The sequence below is a fragment of the Panthera onca genome, chromosome C2 (assembly GCF_046562875.1).
Source record: "Panthera onca isolate mPanOnc1 chromosome C2, mPanOnc1 haplotype 2, whole genome shotgun sequence".
NCBI classification, from domain to species: Eukaryota; Metazoa; Chordata; class Mammalia; order Carnivora; family Felidae; genus Panthera; species Panthera onca.
Window position 1 is genome coordinate 121,353,798 of NC_138347.1, and position 26,955 is coordinate 121,380,752.

Below are 26,955 nucleotides of genomic sequence, written 5' to 3' on the forward strand. Positions count from 1 at the left end.
AAATTGGTTGCATTCCTATACACCAACACTGAAGCAACACAAAGAGAAATCAAGGAATCGATCCCATATATAGTTGCACAAAAAACCATAAGATACCTAGGAATAAATCTAACCAGAGAGGTGAAAAATCTATACATTGAAAACTATAGAAAGCTTGTGAAAGAAATTGAAGAAGACACAAAGAAATGGAAAAAGATTCCATGCTCCTGGATAGGAAGAACAAGTATTGTTAAAATGTCGATACTACCCAAAGCAATCTACATATTCAACGCAATCCCTATCAAAGTAACACCAGCATTCTTCACAGAGCTAGAATAATCCTAAAATTTGTATGGAACCAGAAAAGACCCCGAATAGCCAAAGCAGTCTTGAAAAAGAAAACCAAAGCAGGAGGCATCACAATCCCAGACTTCAAGCTATACTACAAAGCTGTAATCATCAAGACAGTATGGTACTGGCACAAGAACAGACACTCAGATCAATGGAATAGAATAGAGAACCCAGAAATGGGCCTACAAACGTATGGCCAACTAATCTTTGACAAAGCAGGAAAGAATATCCAATGGAATAAAGACAGTCTCTTCAGCAAGTGATGCTGGGAAAACTGGACAGCGACATGCAGAAGAATGAACATGGACCACTATCTTACACCATACACAAAAATAAACTCAAAGTGGATGAAAGACCTCAATGTAAGACAGGAAGCCATCAAAATCCTTGAGGAGAAAGCAGGCAAAAACCTCTTTGATCTTGGCTGCAGCAAGTTCTTACTCAACACATCTGCGGAGGCAAAGGAAACAAAAGCAAAAATGAACTACTGGGACCTCATCAAAATAAAAAGCTTCTGCACAGCGAAGGAAACAATCAGCAAAACTAAAAGGCAACTGACAGAATGGGAAAAGATATTTGCAAATGACATATCAGATAAAGGGTTAGTATCCAAAATCTACAAAGAACTTATCAAACTCAACACCCAAAACACAAAGAATCCAGTGAGGAAATGGGCAAAAGACATGAATAAACACTTCTCCAAAGAAGACATCCAGATGGCCAAGTGACACATGAGAAAATGCTCAACATCACTCATCATCAGGGAAATACAAATCAAAACCACAATGAGATACCACCTCACACCTGTCAGAATGGCTAACATTAACAACTCAGGCAATTAAAGATGTTGGTGAGGATGCAGAGAAAGAGGATCTCTTTTGCATTGTTGGTGGGAATGCAAGCTGGTACAGGCCACTCTGGAAAACAGTATGGACGTTCCTCAAAAAACTAAAACCAGAACTACCCTACGACCCAGCAATTGCACTATTAGGCATTTATCCAAGGGATACAGGTGTGCTGTTTCAAAGGGACACATGCACCCCCATGTTTATAGCAGCACTATCAACAATAGCCAAAGTATGGAAAGAGCCCAAATGTCCATCGATGGATGAATGGAGAAAGAACATGTGGTATATATATACAGTGGAGTGTTACTCGGCAATCAAAAAGAATGAAATCTTGCCATTTGCAACTACGTGGATGGAACTGGAGGGTATTATGCTAAGTGAAATTAGTCAGAGAAAGACAAAAATCATAGGACTTCACTCATATGAGGACTTTAAGAGACAAAACAGATGAACATAAGGGAAGGGAAACAAAAATAATATAAAAACAGGGAGGGGGACAAAACAAGAGACTCATAAATATGGAGAACAAACTGAGGGTTGCTGGAGGGGTTGTGGGAGGGGGGATGGGCTAAATGGGTAAAGGGCATTAAGGAATCTACTCCTGAAATTATTGCTTCACTATATACTAATGTGGATGTAAATTTAAAAAATAAAAAATAAAGCTAAATTACAAACAAAACAAAACAAAAACATCCCAGTGTCAAAGAAGGAGATAGCTCTCAGGAGGTAGAGTGTATTTTTGCCTTCTCACAGTAATTAGATACTCCTGTCTTGGTTGATAATATACTGAGTTTTGTTTTACAGTGCATAAATCACAATAATAAACTTATTTGTGTGATTACTTTAAGGACTTTTTCCCGAGATATTATGCTAAGGGTAGGGAACATATCTATTTTTTCATTACTATTCTCATTCCTTGACTAATGCACTAGGCAGTCAATAAATGTTAGTTTGAATGAATAGAGATTGCTTTATTCAACTCCTTTGTTTGAAAAGAAAGTCATTCAAAATACTGTAAGAGTTTAGATATTTGTTTATGTACTCAACAATTATTTACTGATACCTACTAGGTATAGAAGTTAGGAACTGCAGATACCATAGGGAATAAAATCACAGTCCCTATACTCATGAAACTTACGGCTCGCAGATGAAAGATAGACATTAATGTCTTGTGTAAATTTTTGATCAAACTGCAATTATGATACTTGCTTTGAAGGAGTAGTACTCTGAGACTACATAATAGAGGAGTTTGACCTAGTAAGGAGACATTTGTCTTAGAGAAAACTTTCCTAAGGAAAATATTGATTAAACTAGTATCTGAATGTAGGAGGGTAAGAGTTAGGCAAAGAATGAAAAGGGAGTAGGTTTCAAGATGACGTAAAAGGTACATACAAAGTCCCTGTGCCAGGAGAAAAAGTAGCATATATACCATTAATGATAATGGCCAATGTGGCTGGATTGTTGGAATTAAGAAGGAACCCTAAATGAGGAAGATGAGGCAACAAACAAAAAAGAACGAGGCATTCTGAGAGGTGGGAGAACAGCCAGGAAAGTGTTATATCATGAAAATCAAAGAAAAAAGAGTGTTTCAAGAATAAGCGAGTAAGCCATGTTAGATGTTATAAAGAAGGTAGAGTAAGACCTATTTTTTTTGGTTGTGGGGGAACCTGGGTGGCTCAGTTGGTTAATCATCCGACTTCAGCTCAGGCCATGATCTCACGTTTCCTGAGTTGGAGCCCTGCATCAGGCTGTCTGCTGTCAGCATGGAGCCTACTTCGGATCCTCTGTCTCCCTCACCCTGTGCCCCTTCTCCACTTGTTCTCTCTCTCTCAAAAATAAACAAATAAACTTTTTAAAACTCTTTTTATAAAACTTTTTTTTAAATTTATATTCAAATTAGTTAATGTATAGGGTAGTCTTGGCTTCAGGAGTAGAACCCACTGATTCATCTCTTACATATGACACCCACTGCTCATCCTGAAAAGTGCCCCCTTAATGAAGTAAAAGCTATTTTGATTGAGCAGTGGGGCTGTAAGCCAGACTAGTATGGGTGAGGAATGATTGACAGTAACAGAAATGGAGATATAATAGGAGTAAATAAACACCTCCAAAAACTTTATTTGTGAAGTAAACCAAAAGCTCTTGACCCCTTGTTCTACCTGTTCTTTCCCATATGGATGGACTTGATCTTCTGTGATGGCAACAAAGAGCAGAAAGAACAATCAAGGCAACAGACTACTGAAGTTGACGGCAATTGGATGCTGGTTCACACAAGAGAATAATTTTTAGTCCCTGCCAGTTCAGGATCTTTTGTTAACCAAGTAGGGTAGATAAGGCTATGTGGATTCATAGGCCCTTAGGTTTATCTATTCTGGTCACCATTTTCTTAGACTGCTTTTCTTTACTACCATATTCCTCCCTCATATCACCTCACATTTTGTCCCCTCCTCCCAAACATCCCAAAGCCTTCTATAATCTGTCTTCTAAGGTGAAATTCATAAGGCACTCATACTCTGCTCTTGAGGGTTTACTTCACTTACTTGTAAGTTTGCACGTTATATCAGCATGAAAATCTCATGGCTCTAACGATTAGTAGTAACGTTTATACAGAGTATCCCTAAGACTTATACAACAAGAATATAGAACCTATCATTTATTTCAGTTATAGCTCCATATATCCAAGACATGTTCTCCTAAATTCAGTACATCCCTTTTTTGTGAACATAACACATGAAATACTTCCATGAGTACCAAAATACATGATTTCATTTTTAGAAACTTTCTAAGTACATATGACATGACTGAAACATTTCTGTATTTTTGTGTAACACATGTCCTTTCTAATGAAAACTACCATTAAGACATATCTGAAGAAGGATATAGAATTGAGTGGACTTGGTTTTTGGTTGATTCAGAGAGATAGGATTATGTGTAAAAATAAATGAGAAGAGAGGTGCAATTCAAAAGAAAGAAAACAATATATTTGATGATGGAAAAAGATAGGTTCTTAAAAAGGGTAAAAGATAGCTCCTCTATTGTAACAGTGTAGTATACAACTATAGGTTGGTTTGTGTTTGGCATGGGGGCAGATGAGGAGCTCTCATTGGATGCCTACTGTTTTCTTTGTAAAGTAAATGTTGAATTCAGCTATTGAGGACAGAGACAGGGGAAGGGAGGTTGGTCTTAAATTTGAGTAAAGTAGAAGAGGTTTGAAAATAGTCCTTGGGGAAAATGGAAGAGTATCAGTTGATCAAAAAAACGTGGTTGAATTATAAGACGATATTGAGGGCCCATTTTGAAGTTCAATGTCATAAATTTGTAATATAACAGTCCACCCTGTCTTTTGGTATTAGAGCTCAGCTGATCAGTAACCGGCTTAGAAAAACCAGCCTTGGATTTTGCCAGATGGATACAATGAAAAGCCAAAGAGGCAAGGAAGTTTAGGATGTTAGTAGGAATATTACTGAAATAGTGGACAATGGAATCTAAGTGGGATAGAAAGAGAAGTGAAGAAAGTAGAAGATTAATAGTTTGAAAGTAGAAGGATCGGTGGATTGGAGATCCCAAATTAAGATAATCATAAACAAAAGTAGTTGAACAAGCAAGTTGGATGGACAAGTTTTTAGACAACAAAATATTGGGATTAATGATTTTGGAGGTGAAACCATTATGGATGATGTCATGACCCAAGTCACAGCCGTGGGAGTAGATGGCTGAACTAGAATGGAAGAGAAGTTTATTGGAGATAGGGAGATTGTGAAACAGTGTCTGTGGTATTGGGTAGATTATTATGTAAACATTGAAGGCACTCTGGATAATGGTAGACATAAGGGTAGAATGGAAGAGTAGGGTAGTTTACTATGAAGGATGTCACAGTGGGAACACCAACCCTCTCTCCTAGTCCATACACAGTATGAAAACAAATAGCTACTACTACTGGAGAGAGATAACAGAGGGAACTGATGATACCTTCAGTTAAAGAGGTACATATTGAGGATATAATGGAGTGGCGAGGATTAGGAATTGGAGAAGGACAGAAGACTGGAAGAAAAGAACAAGGACATTCTTTATGGAATGCTATGGAGAAGATGATGTACTTGGAAGATTTGCAGAAGAGTTCCAAAACCTTGTACCTCAAACAGGCAAGAGATGAATCAACCAAAAAAAAGTGGTGTTACCAAAGGATTGGTGATAAACAACAATTATTAATAAGTTATTAAAAATATAGAACTAATTTTTAAGTACTATCATTTTACATAAGGGAAAGTTAAAAGATAGTTTTGTTGGGGCACCTGGGTGGCTCAGTCGGTTAAGCATCTGACTTCTGCTCAGGTCATGATCTCACAGTTCGTGAGCTTAAGCCCTGCATCAAGCGAACTCAAGCCCTGCTTCGGGTGAGTCCAAGCCCCTTTTCAGTCAGCGTGGAGCCTGTGTGGGATTCTCTCTCTCCCTCTCTCTCTGCCCCTTGCTCAATCACGCCCTCTCTCTCAATAAAAAAAAAAAAAAAAAAAGATAGTTTTGTTTATAACTTAGAAGAGATATATTAAGTATTTTTAAAAATTTTAATGGCCCACTATCACTTACCTTAACCCTCAGGACCTGAACTAGAGAGACAAGCCCCGAAACATCTGGCTTTGAAAAACAACAGGGCTTGTATCCAGGAGAAACATAGAGCTGTAGGAAATGGAGATTCTCCTCTTTTTTTTTTTTTTAATGTTTATTTATTTTCGAGGGAAGGAAAGAATATGAGTGGGGAGGGACAGAGAGAGAGGGAGACACAGAATCTGAATCAGGCTCCAGGCTCTGAGCTGTCAGCACAGAGGCCAATGTGGGGCTCAAACCCATAAGCTGTGAGATCATGACCTGAGTCGAAGTCAGACGCTTAACCTACCTAGCCACCCAGGTGCTCCTGAGATTCTCCTCTTAAAGAGCTCATACACAGACTCACTTATCCCAGGACCCAGGTAGGGTAAAAGCAGCAGTTTGAAAATCTAGACCTTAGGGGAAGAAAATTCATTTGCTAACAACCTTAAGGTAACTGTTGGAGGGACAGAGGCCTGTTGGGATTCTCTCTAGGGACTGAGGCATTGAATTGACAGGTGCCATTTTTACATTCTTCCTCTACCCTACTAGTACCAAAGCTAGCAGATGCCATTTTTGTATCTCCCTGTGTAGTAATACTAACACTAATACAATGTTGTATGTCAATTACACTTCAGTTAAAAAACAAAGGGACACGCCTGGGTGGCTCAATTGGTTAAGCCTCCAACTTTGGCTCAGGTCATGATCTCGCGGTTCATGAATTTGAGCCCTACGTCAGACTCTGCGCTCACAGCTCAGAGCCTGGAGCCTGCTTCAGATTATGTGTCTCCCTCTCTCTCTCTGTGCCCCTCCCTTGCTTGTGTTCTCTCTCTCTCTAAAATAAATAAACACCTAAAAAACATTCTTTAAAAATAAAAAAAATAGGGGTGCCTGGGTGGCTCAGTCGATTGAGTGACCGACTTCGGCTCAGGTCATGATCTCACGGTTTGTGAGTTCGAACCTCGCGTCGGGCTCTCTGCTGCCAGCTCAGAGCCTGGAGCCTGCTTCTGATTCTGTGTCTCCCTCTCTCTCTGACCCTCCCCCACTTATGCTCTGTCTCTCTCTGCCTCAGAAATAAATAAACATTAAAAAAAAATTTTTAAAAAAATAAAAATAATAATAAAAGAAAGAACACAGACTAGGGGTGCCTGGCTTGTTCAATGAGTAGAGCATGCAACTTTTAGATCTCAGGGTTATGAGTTCAAGCCCCACATTGGGATAAAGTTTACTTAAAAATAAAAATTAAAAAAAAAAATTCAGGTGTTAAAAAAATATATATGGACTACAAAACTGACCCAAAAGCAATAAAAGTGTAAAGTAAAAGGAAAATAGAAAGAAAATCTCCCTACCACTTGAAAATTTAAAGATACTGTTCTGAATTACTATTTGGGTTTTTTTTCTAATAGAAAGTTTTTATTGAAGTATATATACATACATAGAAAAGAATATATGCAAATCATAAGTGTATAAACTTGGTAAGTTTTCACATGCATGAACAGAATACAAGTCACAAAATAGAACCAACAGAAAAGTTGCCATAATCCCACAAAGTCCTTTAAACCCTCTTCCAGCCATTAACATTCACTTCTCTCTTCCAAATATAACCCTAGAGATTAGTTTTTCCTATTTTTGAACTTTGTATGAATCACACAGAATGTATTCTTTTTTAACCTGACCTCTTTGGCTCAATACTGTGATTCCCATATTCATCTGTGTTGTTATGTATCGTTTAGTTCGTTCATTTTCACTAATGATTAAATTATGTTGTATGAATATAGGATAATTTATTTCTCCATTCTATTGTAGACAGACAATTGAGTTTTTTCTGGTTTGGGGTTTTTGGTGAATATGCATTACTGTTAGGTACATATCTAAGAGTGGAATTATTGCTTCATAGGATAATGCTTAAGCTCAGCTTTAGTAGATAACACCAAAAAGATTTGTAAAGTGATTATATTGGGGCGCCTGGGTGGCTCATTCAGTTAAGTGTCCAACACTTGATTTCAGCTCAAGTCATGATCTCATGGTTTGTAGGATCAAGCCCCACACGGGGCTCTGTGCTATCAGCGCTGATAGCGCAGAGTCTGCTTGGGATTCTCTCTCTCCCTGCCCCTCCCCTGCTCATGTCTATGCACACACTATCAAAATAAATAAATTTAAAAATAATTTTTTTTTAAGTGATTGTATTGGGGCACCTGGGTGGCTCAGTCAGTTAAACGCTGACTTCAGCTCCGGTCATGATCTCGCGGTTTGTGAGATCGAGCCCCGTGTCAGGCTCTGTGCTGACAGCTTGGAGCCTGGAGCCTGCTTCGGATTCTGTGTCTCCCTCTCTCTCTTTCCCTTCCCCACTCATGCGCGCGCTCTCTCTCTCTCTCTCTCTCTCTCTCTCTCTCTGTCTCTCTGTCTCTCAAAAATACAATAAACATTAAAAAAAATAAATAATAAAGTGATTGTATCAATTTACATTCTTCCAGCAATTTATAAGAATATCTTTTATCTGTGCCATCACCAATACTTATTAGTGTCTCTTCCATTTTAGCCATTCTAATACAGTGATATTTCATTTTGGTTTAATTTGCATTTCCTTGATGGCTGTTTCATATTTGCCAGCCATTTGAATGTGCTCTTTTGGGCAATGCTTGATCAGATTTTTTTTTTTTATATGTATTTTATTTTTCAGAGAGAGAGAGAGAGAACACAAATGGGGGAGGGATAGAGAGAGAGAGAGGGACCGAGGATCTGAAGCAGGCTGTGTGCTGACAGCAGATAGCCCAATGGCAGGGCTTGAACTCACAAACTTTGGGATCGTGACCTGACCCAAAGTTGGACGCTTAACCAACTGAGCCACCCAGGTGCCCCCTGTTCAGATATTTTGCCCTTTTTTGTGACTGATTTGATGACCTTTCTCATATTTGTAATTTTTGTTATAAATTTGTGGTATTATTCTCAATTTCAGGGAAAAGCCTTAAACGATTCACTGTTAAATATGATGGTTGCTGTAGAGGCTTTTTTTAATCAATATTCTTTATCCAATTAAGGAAATTTCCTTCTGTTACTAGTTAGTTGAAAGTTTATATCATTAATTGATAGTGATTTTGTCAGTTTTTTTTTTCCTGCATCTATCAGAATGATCATATGATTTTTAAAATTGTAATCTGGTGAATTACATTGATTGAATTTTTCTTTAATTTTTTTTAATGTTTATTTATTTTTTTTTTTTTTAATTTTTTTTTTTTCAACGTTTTTTATTTTATTTTTGGGACAGAGAGAGACAGAGCATGAACGGGGGAGGGGCAGAGAGAGAGGGAGACACAGAATCGGAAACAGGCTCCAGGCTCCGAGCCATCAGCCCAGAGCCTGACGCGGGGCTCGAACTCACGGACCGCGAGATCGTGACCTGGCTGAAGTCGGACGCTTAACCGACTGCGCCACCCAGGCGCCCCTAATGTTTATTTTTTAAAAGAGACAACGTGAACCAGGAGAGGGACGGAGAGAGAGTGGGAGGCACAGAATCTGAAGCAGGCTCCAGGCTCTGAGCTGTTGGCACAGAGCCCGAAGTGGGGCTTGAACCCACGGGCTGTGAAATCATGACCTGAGCTGAAGTCGGACTCTTAACTGACTGAGCCACCCAGGCACCCCAGTGTTGATTGAATATAAAATACAAATCGACCCCACGGGGTGCCGGGATGGCTCAGTTGGTTGGGCAACCGATTTCGGCTCAGGTCATGATCTCACAGTTCGTGAGTTCAAGCCCTACATCAGGCTCTGTGCTGACAGCTCAGAGCCTAGAGCCTGTTTCATATTCTGTGTTTCCCTCTCTCTCTGCTTCTCCCCAACTCACACGCTGTCTCTGTCTCTCTCTCAAAAATAAACATTAAAAAAATAAATAAAAAAAATACAAATCTACCCCTCAATTCGTGGAGTAAATCCCCTTAGACTATGATGTATTATCTGTTTTATATGTAACTGGATTCGATTTGTTACATTATGTTTAGGATTTTTGCATTTACTTTCATGAGAGAGATAGGTAGATAATTTTCCTTTCTTGTGATATACTTGTCCTATTGGTAGCAAGATTACTGGCTAAATAACTTTTAAGTGAAGTAGTAGGAAAAAAAATCCCACTGAATTTTTAGAAAATGGTAGTAGAATGCTACATTTCAAAAATTTGTTGGAAAACTTTTTTAAGATGGCGTGGCTTATTTCAGACCAGCCCTACCACCATTGAGAAGTGTAAGCTGCTATGAAAAAAACATATATACAATAATGTTATCCAACTATATACTATTTATACTTATAATATATATCATATGATATATATATTTATATAAAAACACAAATATAAAAATTTAAATTATGATACTGTGAACTCAGTATATGGCCTGAATAGTAATATAGGCATACTAAAAATTGAATCTGTGAGCTAAAAGATAAAGCTGAGGGATTTCTTCAACATACAGTACAAAAGCATGAAGAGATGAAAAAATATATAGTCAGAATTGCTTTTTTTTTTTTTAATATTTTTCTAATAGGAGTTCTAGAAATAGGAAATGGAAAGGAGATAGGAAAATATCCTTGGATGGAGAATGATTGTATCATCAGATCAGAGGTCAGCAAATTTTTTCTGTAAAGGCCAGAGAGTAAATATTTTAGGCTTTGTAGACCTTACAGCGTTTGTCACAACTACTCACCTATGCTGTTGTAACACAAAAGCTATCATAGACAGTAAATAAATGGATGACTATGTTTCAGTAAAATTTTACTTACAAGAACTGGAGGCAGTCTGGATTTGGCTCATGACTATAGTTTGCCAATCTCTACTTTAGATTGAAAAAGCCCACTGAATGCCCCTGTCAACCTCCTTCTCTCTTTCTAGATCCACCTGTCCTGGTAAATGGAACACATATAGCATGTGGCCTTTTGTGTCTAACTTCTTACACTCAGCATATTTTTAAAATTTGTAGCATGTATCAGTACTTCTTTCTTTTTATGGCCAGATATTTTGTTGTATGGATATACCACCTTTTGCTAGTCATCTGTTGGAGGACATTTGGATTCTTGCTACATTTTTGCTATAGTGAGTAATGCTGCTATGCATTCATTTATAAATATTTAATTGAGTATCTTTCCAGTCCTTCGTGTATTTACCTAGAAATGGAATTGCTAGACTTTTTAAAGAACTGTCAAACTGTTTCACAGTGGCTGTACCATTTTACATTCCCACAGCAATGTGCATGTGTTCCACTTTCTCCATATCCTTTCCAACACTTGCTGTTTTCACTTTTTTTTTCTTATCCCCTTCTAGTGATTATGAAATACAAGAATTTCTTACACATCTTAATTGAGTTCTTATTTAATCAGACAGCTATTGGGAGAGGTATCCGTAGACTAAAAAAACTAATGCAAAAAATCTTAAGTTAGGTACTCAGAACTGCTAGCATATTTATTTAAAAAATTTTTAAGCACTTGATAATGAGTTAGTAGTTTTACTAACATCCTAGAATACATACACAATCATTCATATCTACATTTCTTTTTCATACTTTCTTTTAGCTACCTAAGAAGAAAAGGAGTAATAATAAATGAAACATCTGCAGTTGTGTATGTTCAGTTACTCACAGGTCGTAAATACCAAATAAATCAAAATGGTGAAGTTCGTCTTGAGAAACAGTGGTCAAAACAAGTTCTTCCTTTTGTTTATCAAACTATTGTCAAGGTAAGTCTCCATCAGTTCTCAACTGTATCTTAATGTACATTATTTCACACTGTATAAAGAAAAGAGTGTATCATATTAATATTTATTTGTAAAGAGATTAATGCAGCAGTGTAAAGTAGAAATTTTTTTTTAATATTTGAATTTTATGTTAATCCAAGTTAGTTAACATATAGTGTAATAATGATTTCAGGAGTAGAATTTAGTGATTCATCACTTACATGTAATACCTAGTGCTCATCCCAACAGGTGCCCTCCATAATGCCCATTCCCCCACCCTAAACCCCTCCAGAAACTCTCATTTCATTTTCTGTATTTAAGAGTCTCTTATTGTTTGCCTCCCTCTCTCTTTTTATCTTATTTTTCTTTCTCTTCCCCTATGTTCATATGTTTTGTTTCTTAAATTCCACATATGAGTGAAATAATATATTTGTCTTTCTCTTCTTTGTGACTTGTTAGCATAATACCCTCTAGTTCCATCCACATTGTTGCAAATGGCAAGATTTCATTCTTTGTGATCACTCAGTAATATTCCATTGTATATATATATACCACATCTTCTTTATCCATTCCTCAGTTGATGGACATTTGGGCTCTTTCCATTATTTGGCTATTGTTGATAGTGCTGCTATAAACATTGGGGTGCCTGTGCCACTTTAAATCAACATTTTTGTATCCTTTGTATAAATACCTAGTGCAATTGCTAGGTCATAGGGTAGTTTTGTTTTTAATTTTTTTGAGGAACCTCCATACTGGAAAACAGTATGGAGATTATTATTTAATATAATTTGAAAAAAACTATAGTTTTTTTACTTAGGTATAATTGACATGTAACATTATATTGGCTTCAGGTGTACTATAGGATTGAATATATGTATACATTGCCAAATGATCACCAATATAAGTCTAGTTACCATCTGTCATTATAAAGTTTTTGTTATAAAGTTACAAAAATTTTTTTCTCATGAGAACTTTTAAGATGTACTATTTTAGCAACTTTCAAGTTTTGCAGTGCATTATTATTGACATAGTCACTATGCTGTACTTTACATCACTATGATTTATTTATTTTATAACTCTTAGTTTTTAACTTATAAACCCCTTTACCCATTTCACCCATCCCCCTAAAACCCCTTCCCTCTGGCAGCCACCAGTTGTTTCTCTGTATCTGTTAGTTGTGTTGCATTTTGGTTTTTTTTGTTTGTTTGTTTGTTTTTTGTTTTTTTGTTTTGTTTCATATATCTGCACAAGTTTATTGGTTGAATAGATATTTCTGGAGTGTCCATTATGTGGCAGATACAATACTGTCTGCTTCAAATACAAAGATAAACAGTATCTAGTCCCCTCCTGTAAGTTAAGGTTCCTCAGTGCCATGACTTTTGACTTTTTGGGCCAATACTTCTTTGGGGTTTTTTTTTTTTGTTTTTTTGTTTTTTTAATATGAAATTTATTGTCAAATTGGTTTCCATACAACACCCAGTACTCATCCCAACAGGTGCCCTCCTCAATGCCCATCAACCACTTTCCCCTCCCTCCCACCCCCCATCAACCCTCAGTTTATTCTCAGTTTTTGTTTTGTTTTTTAGAGTCCATATTAAGTGAAGTCATATTGTACTTGTCTTTCTCTGACTTCTTTCATCTTGCATAATACCCTCATGGTCCATCCATGTTGTTGCAAATAGCAAGACTTTCATTCTTTTTTATGGCTGAGTAGTATTCCTGTATGTGTGTGTGTATGTATGTGTAGAGAAAGACCACATATATACATGGGGGTGGGGTGTGCCTGCCAGCTTTAGCAGGGCTGTAAGGCATACCTGCCAGTGCTTCTGTTCCCAGAAAAAGTCCCAACAGGCCCCTGCCCCTCTTGCAGACACTTTAAGGTTAGCAGATGAATCATTTCCCCATATGGTCTAGGTGCTTTCAAATTGCCATTTTGACCGTGGGTCTCAGGGCAAGTAGATCTGCACACAAGCCTTTTAAAAGCAGAATCTCATTTCCCTATAGCCCTTTGAGTCTCCCGTACATAAGCGACATTGGTTTGCAAGCCAGACATTTTGGGGGCCTATTTCTCTAGTGCAGTTCCCAAGAGTTGGGGTACCTCCTCAGGAAGATAGGGCACCTCCTCAGGAAGAAGCTCCATATTTGTGAGATCACTCCTGATTGTGGGTCTCCACATCAGGGCTGGGGTTTTTGGCAACAGTATGTCTCTGCCTCTCGTATCCTTATTGATGTGTACATTTTATCTTTTGTTGTGGAGGAGCTGGGCTAGTTTTCAGGTCTTTCTCAGAAGGAACTAATTGTTCTAGATGTAGCTGAAGATTTGCTCTGTCCATAGGAGGAGATGAGTTCAGGATCTTCCTATGCTGCCATCTTGAACCGCCTCAAAAACTATAGTCTTTATAGGATTATTTTATGCTCACTCATTCTGTGTATGATTAAGGAGCTTGTCTTATTTATTTACTTATTTATTTATTTATTAAACTTCATCTCTAATGAAAAATCCTAGCATTAGCTTAACACAGTTTTAAACTAAAAAAATTTTTATTCTCCAAAAAGTGTTTGCCTCAAATAAATTAATGGGGGGAAAAAGGGCATTTGGTTTTGTGTTTGTAATCTTGGTGTGATAAGACAAAAAAAATTTTTTTAAGTTTTGTTTATTTTGAGAGAGAGAGAGTGGAGAAGGGGCAGAGAGAAAGGGAGAGAGAGAATCAGAAGCAGGTTCTGCCCAGTCAGCACACAAGCTGAAGTGGGGCTTGAACTCACGAACTCGTGAGATCATGACTTGAGTCGTAACCAAGAGTTAGACACTTAACTGACTGAGCCACCCAGGGGCCCTGAGACAAAAATTTTTTAAAGCATGTATTGATACTGTAATCTTGCAAAACAGTTTCTTAGGAAAGATTTTATCACCTTTCTGTGCCTTAGTTTCCTCAGGTATAAAGTGAGGCTAAATAATCTGTGCTACAGAGTGTTGTCTTGAAAATGAAATGAACTGATAAATGTGTGAAATACCTAGAAGAGTGGCATATAAAGTCAATACATTTTAGTTACTAGTACTGTTACATAGAAAATCTTTACATTTCACATTTGCAGACAGCGTAGTTCTAACTCCACAGGAAGAAAAATTTGATGTGCAATCCATAGAAATTTTGATTATAATAATTTACTTTTATATTTCATTCTACATAGGACATCCGAGCTTTTGACTCCCGTTTCTCCAGTATCAAAACATTGGATGACTTGTTTCCTCTTAGAAGTATGGTCTTTATGCTGGGAACCCCCTATTATGGCTGCACTGGAGAAGTTAGTTTCTGTTCTTGTTACTAATTACATTTCTTTCTTGTTTCAAGTTAGTAGAGTTATTTAACTCTCTTCATTTAAGTATAAAATAAAATGTAATACTGAAGGAGGGAAAAATAATTCATTTGTCTAACTTAGGAACACAGCATTTGGCTTTATATCTTTAGTCTTGAGCAGGTTGTGGTCAGGAGGCAGGGAAAAAAGAATTCAAATCCTAATCTTACAGAGCAGGTTTGTTTATTGTGGTGGTATGGAAAAAGCAATTCTGAAATTATTGTAGATGTATTATTGGGTTGATGAACTTGTAAATGTGTTGATGTTTGAGGAACTCCAGTTCTCACATGGAAAAAGATATATGCATATATGAAATGGAAGAATGCAAGAAAGAATCTATGGGGACAGATTAAACTTGGAGGTATTAATGTGAACTCATGATTTTTAAAATATGTGTGTATCATATGTATATAGGCACATGTATATGGATATATATGTATATATACATACATACATACATACATACATACATACATATATACATATATTTTCTAGCTCTGTTTGCTTAAAAGGATTACGAAGCAAAGACACCCTGGTAACAGTAAACATACATAATCTCCAGGTTTTGACTTCTAATAACATACCCCACCAAAAGCTTTTCAGAGAAATGGCCCATTACAGGGCTAGGTCAGGTTAGGTACAAGATGAGCCTGGAAACACTTGTTAGGCCAGAAAGTAAGGAAGTGCTCAAATGACTAATGAGAGCATATTACATAAACACAGGAACCAGATTCAAGGGACTCCTACTGGCCAAATCTAGGACAGTTTGAATACCGAAATAATAAGTTGGGAAAATAGGAATTAATGATTCCACAGCAGTATTAAATAGGGAATGGAAGGGCTCTTGATTATAGTATCATGTCAAGAATAAACGTGGAGAGAGTGCTAAAGTTGGAAAACTATCTTTTTATAAGCATTATGATAAATATTAAATGTGGCAACAATCATCATTGGAAACTAAATCTAGGGGGAATTTGTTATCTGAGTGTAGGATACTTTCTAAGACCATGAAAATATTTCCATGAAAAATTTTCATGGTCTTAGAAAATATCTTCCCACAGACAGTTAATTAGTTGCAAGTGGAAGAAAAAAAACTATAATTGGACAGTGAAGAAATTGAGCAGTATCTTTGGTATGATCAAAGTTAATAAATATCACAGTGAGAGACAGATGAACATCATGTACATCATAAAATATCCTTCTTAGGAAATATACGCCAAAATATTAAGGGGTAACAGACATGATATATATAATATACCTTCAAAAAGTTCAGAAAAATAATTATGTGTATGTAACTGTACACAGAGCACAAATGTTAAAACAGATGTTTAAACAAATGTTAACATTAGGTGAATCTAGGTAAATGTTTTACAAGTGATCTTTGACCTGGTTTTTTTGCAACTTTTTGGTAGTTTAAAGTTATTTGCAAATAAAAAGGTTAATTTAAAGACAAAAAAAGACTAACAGCTATTAAAGCAAGGTACAATGACTCAAATTTACAATATAATCACATTCATTTATAAATTCTAAGAGAATCTCCCATAGCCACCTTTACTGTTTTACTGTATTTCAGAAATAATAAACCCTTCAAATAAGTAGAAAAGTAAGTACATAAAATATAATGAAAGAGACTATAAAACATATTGTGATTTTTTTTTTTCCTCCAAGGTTCAGGATTCGGGAGATGTGATTACAGAAGGTAGGATTCGTGTGGTTTTCAGCATTCCATGTGAACCCAATCTTGATGCTTTAATACAGAACCAGCATGTGAGTACTATAGTCCATATTGTTTAATTTAGAACTGATGAACTTTGAAAGTGTTAGAAGCATATTTTTTACCACCTTCTTTGAATGTATTATAAATATTTTATTTAATAGTGATTAAATTCCCTCACAGTTGCATCTAGGATTATTTAAAAATAAGTGTGGAATGTATGCTCGAACTTCATGCAAATCTTTGGGGGGGGGGAATCACTGACATCCCATTATTGATCTATAACAGTTATTAGGGGTTATCGTGTTCAAGCTTAGAAGGGGCACATTTTTTACCATACCCTTTGGGAATAGACTTAGATTTTTTTTTTAACTTTTCATAATTAATCAAAGCCTACATTTTTTAGTTACAAGTGACAAATGGCCTTACTGCAGTCACAGGAGAAAATTGGGGAAACTGCATTTAAATTCACAGCCCTTTTTTCAGGACCTTTTTCTCCAGAGATGTTCACTGGGCTCCTTTTAGTTTTCCCTGCTACAATGGGAGGAGGATCCTGATATCTGTCATATATATTCTTATTGATTCATTGGATAATTAACTTAACTGAAATTAATTCACAGTCAGCTATTGCTACTTACACTTTTATTTTTCTCTAATAGTAAATTCTAAAGCTTTATATCCTATAAAATGAATTCAAGGCATTGGGCATCAGCATACACTTGAGAAAACATTACGGAAGGCAAATAAGTCTGTTTTGGAGAAAGAATTCAGAAAGCACAGTCAGGAAACCAGGAGAGTGGCCCATTTGATAAAAATGCTGGAGGTCTCTATTCTGGGAGTTAGTAGAAGAACATCTATTTTCCTCCATCCCTAGCTTTTTCTAGATATGAATGAGCCTGTCCACTTCTAGTATACAGTGTTGCTAGGCATGCCTTCTCTATCCACTGTGCTCTCTTTCTCTTTACATACCTTTTTCAACTTTTACTCAAGCCTTCTTCTTCTCTACTCCAATGTTCTCTCCTTTTTTAAAATTTTAATGTTTGTTTATTTTGAGAGAGAGAGCGAGAAAAAGCAGGGAAGGGTCAGAGGGAGAGGCAGAGAGAGAATCCCAAGCAGGCTCCACACTGTCAGCACAGAGTCCAGTGTGGGGCTCAATCCCACGAACTGTGAGATCATGACCTGAGCCGAACCAAGAGTCAGATGCTTAACCAACTGAGCCACCCAGGCCCCCCTTTGCTTTTTATTTTACATTTTCTAGAATATTTGTGATGATCTTCATCAATGTTAATTGTACCATAACTGAATATTTCTCAAAAGGACTACTATTGGTATTTTAGATGAGACAACTATGTGTAAAATAGGACTCCTGTATATGACAGCACAGTTGACATTTTTGACCCTTAGACAGTAAGTGCTAGTAGCCTGTGCCAATTACTATAACTGAATGCCCCTATATATTTCCAAATACTTATTAGAAAAATTAAGTGATATTACCTGTGATAGAGAACTACTACCTTAACTCTTCCTGTCTATTTTAGAAAGCATACTTGATTCATCTGTATTATTTCTAAACCTAATAATGCACTTGATGGAGAAACTATATTGTGTTCTTTACCAGCATATTAACATATTTTAATAATTTATATATTTCATGCAACTAAAAAATGTATCCATTTGGGGACTATTATAGACATATAAAATGTGAATAAAATTCATATAAATATAGAATGTGAAATCCACATAAAATATGTGTTATTATTATGTATGTTAGGATTAAATGGTAGCTTAGGAACTAGATTTGTAATTGCTTCCTGGTTAAAAAGTATATGATCTAATACTTTTTTTTAAATTTGATAATCTTTATAGTTTCTTAAGTGCACAAATTAAGGTTACATTTCATTGACTGTATTAGCTATAAATCTATACATACTTCTTACTTTTATATGATAGTAAGTATTAGAGGAAGTGAATATCACTTATGTCCATATATGAAGGATATTTTAAATTTGCTCAGTAGCAACACTTTTGATGACATACTCATGTTTTAATTCAGTGTAATAATCATCAAGGCTTCATTATGTCCCAGGTATTTTACTAGGCCCTAATTGGAATATGAAAATTAATGTTTAAGAAATAGTTCCTGCCTACAGAATTTGCAGTAGAGTCTATTTACAGTAGAGTTTATTTCTTGAGACAGTTTCACAAATTGTATATTTCCTCCCCCTTTCATTCATCCTTGGGAATTCTGTCCTTTAAGGAGAGAGAGGAGCAGAAAAATTCTGCCTACAGATCCTTTCAAAAAAAAAAAAAGGGAAATGGATCACTTACTTTTGAGAATCCTTATATTGCCACATTCCAATGGTTAGTGATGTCTTGATTATCTCCAGATTTTTAAGGTAAAGAAATAACATTTGATGCTTTGTGTTTCCATAATTGACCTTTTTGTTTTTATATTTAAAGAAATATTCTATAAAGTACAACCCAGGATATGTGTTGGCCAGTCGTCTTGGAGTGAGTGGATACCTTGTTTCAAGGTTTACAGGAAGTATTTTTATTGGAAGAGGATCTAGGAGAAAGTAAGTTTATGTTAGAGAAATTTACTTAAAGTGGCAGAAAAAAACTAAATGATAAAGATAAACTGGTTATGTTAGTATTTATTTTCTTTTATTAATTGCTCTGAATTTTCTTTAAAAATTATGCATAAATTCCTCTGATGGTGATCTTTCATCTAAATGCACATGTTGTAGGTGTTTGGAAAGACAGTTCTTATTTTTAGCAGCTAACAAATTGAACCTTGAAAAAAGGTATCAGAAGGTGTGTGTGAATCTCAATAATATATTTCTCTGCATTTTCTTATTTCATTCTCTTCTCTAATTACATAATCTATTTATATGCTTTGTTACCTTGGGTTTTGAAGCCTTTCCTCTAGTTTTTCAATTACTGCTTTGGAAATAACCATGAAAACTATAGAAGAACAATCAAAACTAAGTATTTCTAAGAATTGAAAGCTAAACGTTGTATTCTTTGAACAAAATTTAAAATGTGCGTGTGTGTGTGTGTGTGTGTGTGTGTGTGTGTGTGTGGTTTACATTCAGCCCTCATGGAGACCATAAAGCAAATGTGGGTTTGAATCTCAAATTCAACAAAAAAAATGAGGAGGTACCTGGATACACTAAGAAAGTTGGAAGTGAATGGATGTATTCATCTGCAGCAGAACAACTTCTTGCAGAGTACTTAGAGAGGTAAGTGCCTAATAAGGTCCTATTAGGCATCCAAAGATGTGGGAATGTCATAACTATTTTGCCTTTCTGGTATTAATTTTAGACTAAAAATATTTCCTTTGTTATGATGGGACATGTATTACATGTAAACCTAATTTTATATCATGGAGCACCATAGCTATTAGCTAAAAAATACTGTACTTATTTATTTAAAATGAAAAAGAATGATGATAATTGGCCTCCTTTTATTTTTATTTTTCTATTTTTAAAGATTTTTTTTTTTTTTAAGTAATCTCTACACCCAATGTGGGCCTGAAACCTACAACACCAAAATCAGGAGTTGTATAGTCCACCAACTGAGCCAGCAAGGCACCCCTTGGCCTCCTTTTAATTAAAATTTTCCTCAATTTGCTATCATAAATAATTCACTACTTTGTATGTTTGTGTTAGTAATAAAAAGATTGGTATGGGTGAACAAAACAGCTCTTCACGCAGTAGATTTTCCTGAGTCTTAAAACTCCAGCTGGATAATAGATTACTGTCCTAAAATTATAGAATTTTATGCTGAAATGGTCTAAGAAATCAGTAAATCTCAGCTCCTCATGATAAAAATGACAAAACTGTATACCAAGGTTACTTGAATTACTCAGTCACAAAGATTTGGAGGAAATACCTTTACTTCTGATTCCTAATTGAATGTTCTTTCCATTGTTCCACCAGTTTCTAACCTTGTATTTAGGATCCTCTTACTAGTTTACTAGGGCTGCCGTAACTAAGTACCACAAACTAGGTGGCTTAAAACAACAGAAATTTATTGTCTCACATTTCTGAAGACCAGAAGTCCAAAATCAAGGTGTTTGGTAGGGCCGTGCTTCCTCTGAAGATGCTAGGAAAGGAACCATTCAATGCCTCTCTGCTAGCTTCTTGTGGCCTCACACATTTGATCTTAACTTGTAGATGCGTTACTCCCGTCCTCCATCTTCACATGTGTTTTCCCAGTACGTCTTCACGCCATCTTTCCTCTGTGCACGTCTGTCTCTGTGACCATATTCCCGTTTTCATAAAGACATGGTCATGTTGGATTGGAGCCCACCCTAAAGACCTCATTTTTATTTTATAACCTCTATAAAAACCGTGTTTTCAAATGAAGTCACATTCTGAAGGTAGTAGGAGTGGTACTGGAATCTTTTTGGGGGAGGGAACACAATTGAATCTCATATTGCCATCTGAAAATGTAATTATTTCTTCTGTTCACTTCTGTATTTCTTTAAAGCATTGTATATACCCTACTTTTCATGATTTTCAACTTAACATATGCCTTGAGTTCCTACCATGAAAGATGAAACTTTAGCTCTCTTTTACTACCTCCCCTTTCTATTTCCTGACCTCCCTACACACATGTATATTTATTTCCCCTTTCATTATAGTTTAATAAATCTGTATTTATGGTTTACCTGATTAAGGTGATGTAAATGGTCACAGCTGGACCTTGTAGAGTTTTATGGTTGCATTCCCTTGTACATATTTTTGATTTCCACATCTTGTTTAATCATTTGCTTATTGTCTGTGTTCTTATAACTAATTCGGCCCTAAACTGTGTGTCATAATTGGAAAACTTGATATGGTCAGACAGATCAGGAGATCTCTTGGTTCCATTTTCTTTTTGTAGACTTCCTCCTAAAACCTTCTGTCTTCCTGCCTCAACGTAAACTAATTGCTTTCTAGGGCTATCACACAGCTCTTGTTCTAGACTTTCTCTTTACTGCCATTCTAGGAATTTCCCTCACCATTCTTCTATGTAGGATTCCTTTATTTCCTGGCTTTCATATCTTACTTTTTTCTGGTTTGTCTCCATTTTGATGGAGCACTTACTCCAGTAGCTTCCTGAGAAAGCTTGCATGTCTGAAAATGTCTTTATTCTTCCCTGAGAAGACTTGATTAATAGCTGGCCTGGGTGTAGAATCCTAGTTGAGAGATTATTTTCCCTCAGAATTTGAAAAGCTCTTGTTTCCTTTGCTGGTGAGAAGTCCTGTGCCATTCTGATTCTGAATCTTTGTGTGTGATCTATTTTCAGTTTCTGAAATCTTTTTTGCATCTTCCCTTTACCAGTGCTGTTTTAATAATGTGATGATGTGTTGGGGCACCTGATGGGCTCAGTCAGTTGAGCCCCTGACTCTTGATTTCAGCTCAGGTCATGATCTCACAGTTCATGAGTTTGAACCCTGCATCAGAGTCTGCACTGTCAACGTGGAGCCTCCTTGGGATTCTCTCTCCTTCTCTCTCTCCCCCTCCCCCACATGTACACATGCTCTCTCTCTCTGTCTCAAAATAAGTAAGTCAACGTGGAAAAAACCTTCTCTAATGTGATGAAGTGTGCCTTGGTATGTATCTTCTTTCTTTTCGCTGTTCAGTCCTTTCAGACTTGAAACCGATGCCCTTCCATTCTGAGAAAATTTCTAATATTTATTTGATAATTGCCTCCTTTCCATTTTTTCTATTCTTTCTGAGACTTCTGTTAGATGATAGACTTCTGGATTAATCCTCTTAATTTTTTTATCTCTTCTCACCCATTTTCTTTATTGCTATACTTCTACTCTGTGGGAGATTTTCTTCAACTTTATCATATCATTTTTATTTCTATTTGATTTATTTTTAGTTTCTAAAAGTTCATCCTTAATTCTCTGACATTCCTTTTTTATAGTATCTTGTTCTTATAATGAATGAAATGTTTTATTTCTCTGAAGATGGTAGTTTTAGTTTTTCTTCTTCTATTCTCTATATTTTGTTTTCTCTGAATTGCTCTTTTTTTTTTTTAACTTGTCCAGTGGTTCTTTGGTGTCTAATCATATTTAAGAGTGAGGCACCAAAAAGCTGATTGAAAATGTAATGTGCTTTGGTGGGCCTTCTCAGGTGGGACGTTGCTATTTCTGCAGAGGACCTCCAAATATCACTACCTATATGTGTGTCTTTTCTCTTGGGTTGGCTAGTTTTCCTAGAGAAGTGTCTTCCAGCCTTTTCTTTGGAGGACAGATGTGAGGAACAAAACTGACTTCCAGTGTTTTGGAAATTAAGCAGGGAAAAAGGATCTTATTATGTAGTAGATACTATGATATACTCTCCAAACCTCCCTTTAAGACTAAAGGACCTATTTATTTGGCAGCTGGAATGCTGCTGTCTGCCAGCTCTCAGTTGTGAGCTCTCTTCAGGAATTGCCTTGCAGAAGAGAACTGCCTCAACCTGAAGTTATATCCCCTTCCCACAACACCCACAGATCCAACACCTGATCTACAAGGAGGTGTAAAGACCCAGCCAACCTCATTGCCCCAGTTTAGGACAATCCTTAAGGGCCATCCTAGTTTGACATCTCTGTAGGACTGACCAAGGAGTTTTTTAACAATGGATCACAGCCTAACTTTTCCCTGTACCCAGTGATGCTTCATTCCTTTTTTCCTTTCCCTTCTACTTGTGTTGATTCCACAAGAGCTCTCTGATAAACTTTCTGCATGCTTATGTCCAGTCTCAGGGTCTGCTTCTTAAAGAAGTTACACTTCCTAGCCTGCTTCCTAGCAACACATTGTATAGTAGTTACACTCCCATTAATGCCCTCTCATCTCCTCATCTCCTCATCTCCTCATCCCCCATCTACCCATCCATCTCCTTGTGCCTTGCATATCTAAAGCTAGAGCATCCCCTGTTCAGCCTCTCTAAAAGATAAACTACAGACAGGTCTTGTGCTGGGGTAAAGGTGAGTAATCACATAATCATCTAGCTGCTTATTATACAAAATATTCACCTAAAAGCTTACTTAACTTCAACCCTCCCATACTGCACCATTAAAATGTACCTAGAGGGGCGCCTGGGTGGCTCATTTGGTTGAGCGTGTGACTTCGGCTCAAGTTATGATCTCACAGTTAATGGGTTCAAGCCCCGCATCAGGCTCTGTGCTGACTGCTTGCTCAGAGCCTGGAGCCTGCTTCAGATTCTATGTCTCCTTCTCTCTCTCTGCTCCTCCCCCGCTCATGCTTTGTCTCACTCTGTTTCTCAAAAATAAATAAATGTAAAAAAATAAATAAATAAATAAAAATGTACCTAGAGCACATAATTCCTGAGCTTTTGCAGACTTGCACAGTTTAAATCATCTAGCTTTTTGACTTCTCACACTGGGGGTTAGGGTACAGCTTTCCCTATGTTTCAGACCAGTTGATACTTACCCATCCAGTTTCCAGTTTCTAAAATTTTGTTAACAATTCATATATGCTATCAGACTCTCCACTTCCCTTTTTCATGCCTTTCTGGGTCTATGTCCTTTTTTATACTTTACTCTTGTAATAGGTTGGGCAGTGAGCAAAAATTAAGCACATGTATTCAATCTGCTATGTATTTAAGGAAGCAATGAAGTTTTGAGGAATATCAAGAAACTTTTAATGTATTTTAATTTTCTTATTATGGGATGCTTCAGTTTTGTTATGAAAATTAGAAAATGAACCTGTAGATTTTTGTTTTGTCCACTTATCACCTGTCATTAGGATCTAAGAACAGTTAGAGTCAGTAATTAAAGTTTATAAGTAACTAAAGTTTATTACAGTTTAGTAATCATTTAGTCTTCATTTACTAAATCATTTACTAAATCATTTAGTCTCTATTCTTTATTAATAATCTGTGTAATAATCAACTCTCAGTGTATTTTATATGTCTCCTTAAGATCCAAAATCAAATAATAGGAAGTTTATGTGGAGTTAGCCATATATATATTTTAAGTAGTATTTTTGTTTGTTTGGCTAGAGCTCCAGAACTATTTAGTTATATAGCCAAAAACAGCCAAGAGGATGTGTTCTATGAAGATGATATTTGGCCTGGAGAAAATGAGAATGGGTAAGCAAAATTTGTGGTTATTTATTGCCTCATAGTTCAACTTAGTGGTTCCAGTGAAATGTACAGCAGCTAGTTGATCAAGAATTTTATTACTTTTGTGGGAAGGATTTTATATTTATAGATATATTTTTGTTTATTTTAAGATCTTCATATAATTTTTTATCCCTTATATCAGTAAAGTACTTTTAAATTAATTTTGTGATAATTTTATTTTATTTTACTTCACTTTAAGTTTTATTTATGTAAGTAGTCTCCACACCCAACATGGGGTTGGAACTCACGACCCTGAGATTAAGAGTTGCATGCTCTCCTAACTGAGCCAGGCAGGTGCCCCAAATTTTGTGTTTTTTTTTAAATTACTGAGAAGTAATATGACCATGTTTATATTAGATTTATAATCCCAATTAATTTTAGTGATCATTAATTATGTATTTGATGTCTTTTATAATTCACGGCCTTCAGAAAATTTATATTAGGCTCTTTGTATAAACCCTCAGAAAGTTTTAATCAATGTGAAAAAATTATTGTTTTTAATGTAGTGCCGAGAAAGTTCAAGAAATTATTACTTGGCTAAAGGGACATCCTGTCAGTACTCTGTCTCGTTCTTCTTGTGATTTACAAATTCTGGATGCAGCTATTGTTGAGAAAATTGAGGAAGAAGTCGAAAAGTGCAAGGTACTAATTTTTAGTAACCAAGATGATTGATGAGATTTGAAATTAAATGGACTGTATATCATTCTACAAATAATTCATTTGTGTTTCAACCAAATAAAACGTGAACTCAGTGATTCTAATTTATGTCTGATTATATTCCTTTTTTTTAACTTTTGATTTTATTTTCCACACATTTGCCTTTTTATTAAAATGATGTTGTTTTGCTAACAAATTACTCTTGATAGCAGAGTAAGTTTAGAAATGGGCTCTGAAACCATCTTCCCCCATTCCTCTTTCAATACTTACAACCTGAGACAAGATACTTAACCTTTCCATGCCTCTACTACCTCATTGGTAAAATGAGAATAAAATAGTACCTACTTCATAGGGTCGTCAAAAGGATTAACTAAGTTAGGACATGTAAACTCCTTCTAATATTGCCTATTTTTAATGCCTAAATGATGCTTGGCTATTATTATTTGAATTCTTTTATCACATACTCAAGAGCTGTGAAGACAGTCTAGAAAATGACTACTGGATGACACTTTTTCTCTTTACGAAGAAAATATAAGGCTTAAAGCCACGAGTTTGAGTTTTTGAAAGGTCATTCACACTCAGATATCTAAGGATAGAAACCTGCATTTCTTTTTTAACCTGTATTTTTAAAAAATTATCTTTCATCCTAAGATAAAATATATTTGCACAGCATTGTATTTGAAATGAGTTTTCTACTTAGTAAAGGTTAATTACTTTAAGCCCCCAAATTTTATTTTAATCCATTTGGATGCAGAACTTTCTAAAATGCTTTACACATTTTCCCCTTACTTTACAAACAAAAGATGTATATACAAATTTATAGTCTATTGTTTGGTTGCAACACTTTTTAGATGTGTGTGCATATAGTTTAAGACAGGAATTTTTTTAAAACCAGTTAATGTGTTAAGGAGGTGCTGTCAAGGAGTGGCTTTTTTTTCTTTTTAGTGTTATAATGTTATTAGGATAATAGAGAAAAGGAGAAAAAAGCTAAAAAAATAAATAGAACATTCTGAACATAATTAAACTTTTTCTTTGTAATGTAGGATCTTCATTAGAATTATCAGTAGTTTTCTTATTGGGCAGTGGTTCCCAAACTCAGCTAATTATCAAAATTACTAAAGGATCTTTTTAACAAGTGTATTCTGGATTCCACCCCTACAGCAATACTTCTCATACTTTAGTGTGCAAATGAGTCACTGGAGGATTTGTTAAAACACAGATTCTGTTTCACTAGTTCTATGATGAGGCTTGAGATTCTGCATTTCTGACGAGTTCCCAAGTAATCACATTTTGAGTAGCCAGACCCCAGAACTTTTCATTTAGCAGCTGTGGTTGGAGCCTATTGTGAAAATTCCTGTTTAAAATTTGCCTGATGAATCAGGTTTGATTGCCATGTCCTCTAATCAGTGCTTAGAGGTATTAGAGTGTTTAGAGTGCTTAGAGTGTTGTTTTTTTTTTCACATGCAGTACTCTAGGCCCAGGATTGGTGTCTGCTTTTTTAAATTACTTTAAATTTCTTTTATTTTGGGGGCACTTGGGTGGCTCAGTCATTTAAGCGCCTGACTTCAGCTCAGGTCATAATCTCACAGTTTGTGAGATCAAGCCCCACATCAGGCTCTGCACTGACAGTGT

General features: G+C 36.0%; 1 protein-coding gene across 4 annotated transcripts in view; it reads left to right on the forward strand.

The window, feature by feature from the left end:
* The window catches only part of XRN1 (5'-3' exoribonuclease 1), a 119,324-nt gene that overhangs the window by 53,341 nt on the left and 39,028 nt on the right, over positions 1–26,955 (forward strand). For all 4 annotated transcript variants that reach the window (XM_078432277.2, XM_078432278.2, XM_078432279.2 and 1 more), the window contains 7 exons: positions 11,313–11,475; positions 14,662–14,775; positions 16,495–16,593; positions 19,001–19,116; positions 19,636–19,782; positions 24,544–24,633; positions 25,173–25,308. In XM_078432277.2, coding sequence (XP_078288403.1) covers positions 11,313–11,475; positions 14,662–14,775; positions 16,495–16,593; positions 19,001–19,116; positions 19,636–19,782; positions 24,544–24,633; positions 25,173–25,308 — 865 coding nt within the window. The remainder of the gene's footprint in view (positions 1–11,312; positions 11,476–14,661; positions 14,776–16,494; positions 16,594–19,000; positions 19,117–19,635; positions 19,783–24,543; positions 24,634–25,172; positions 25,309–26,955) is intronic.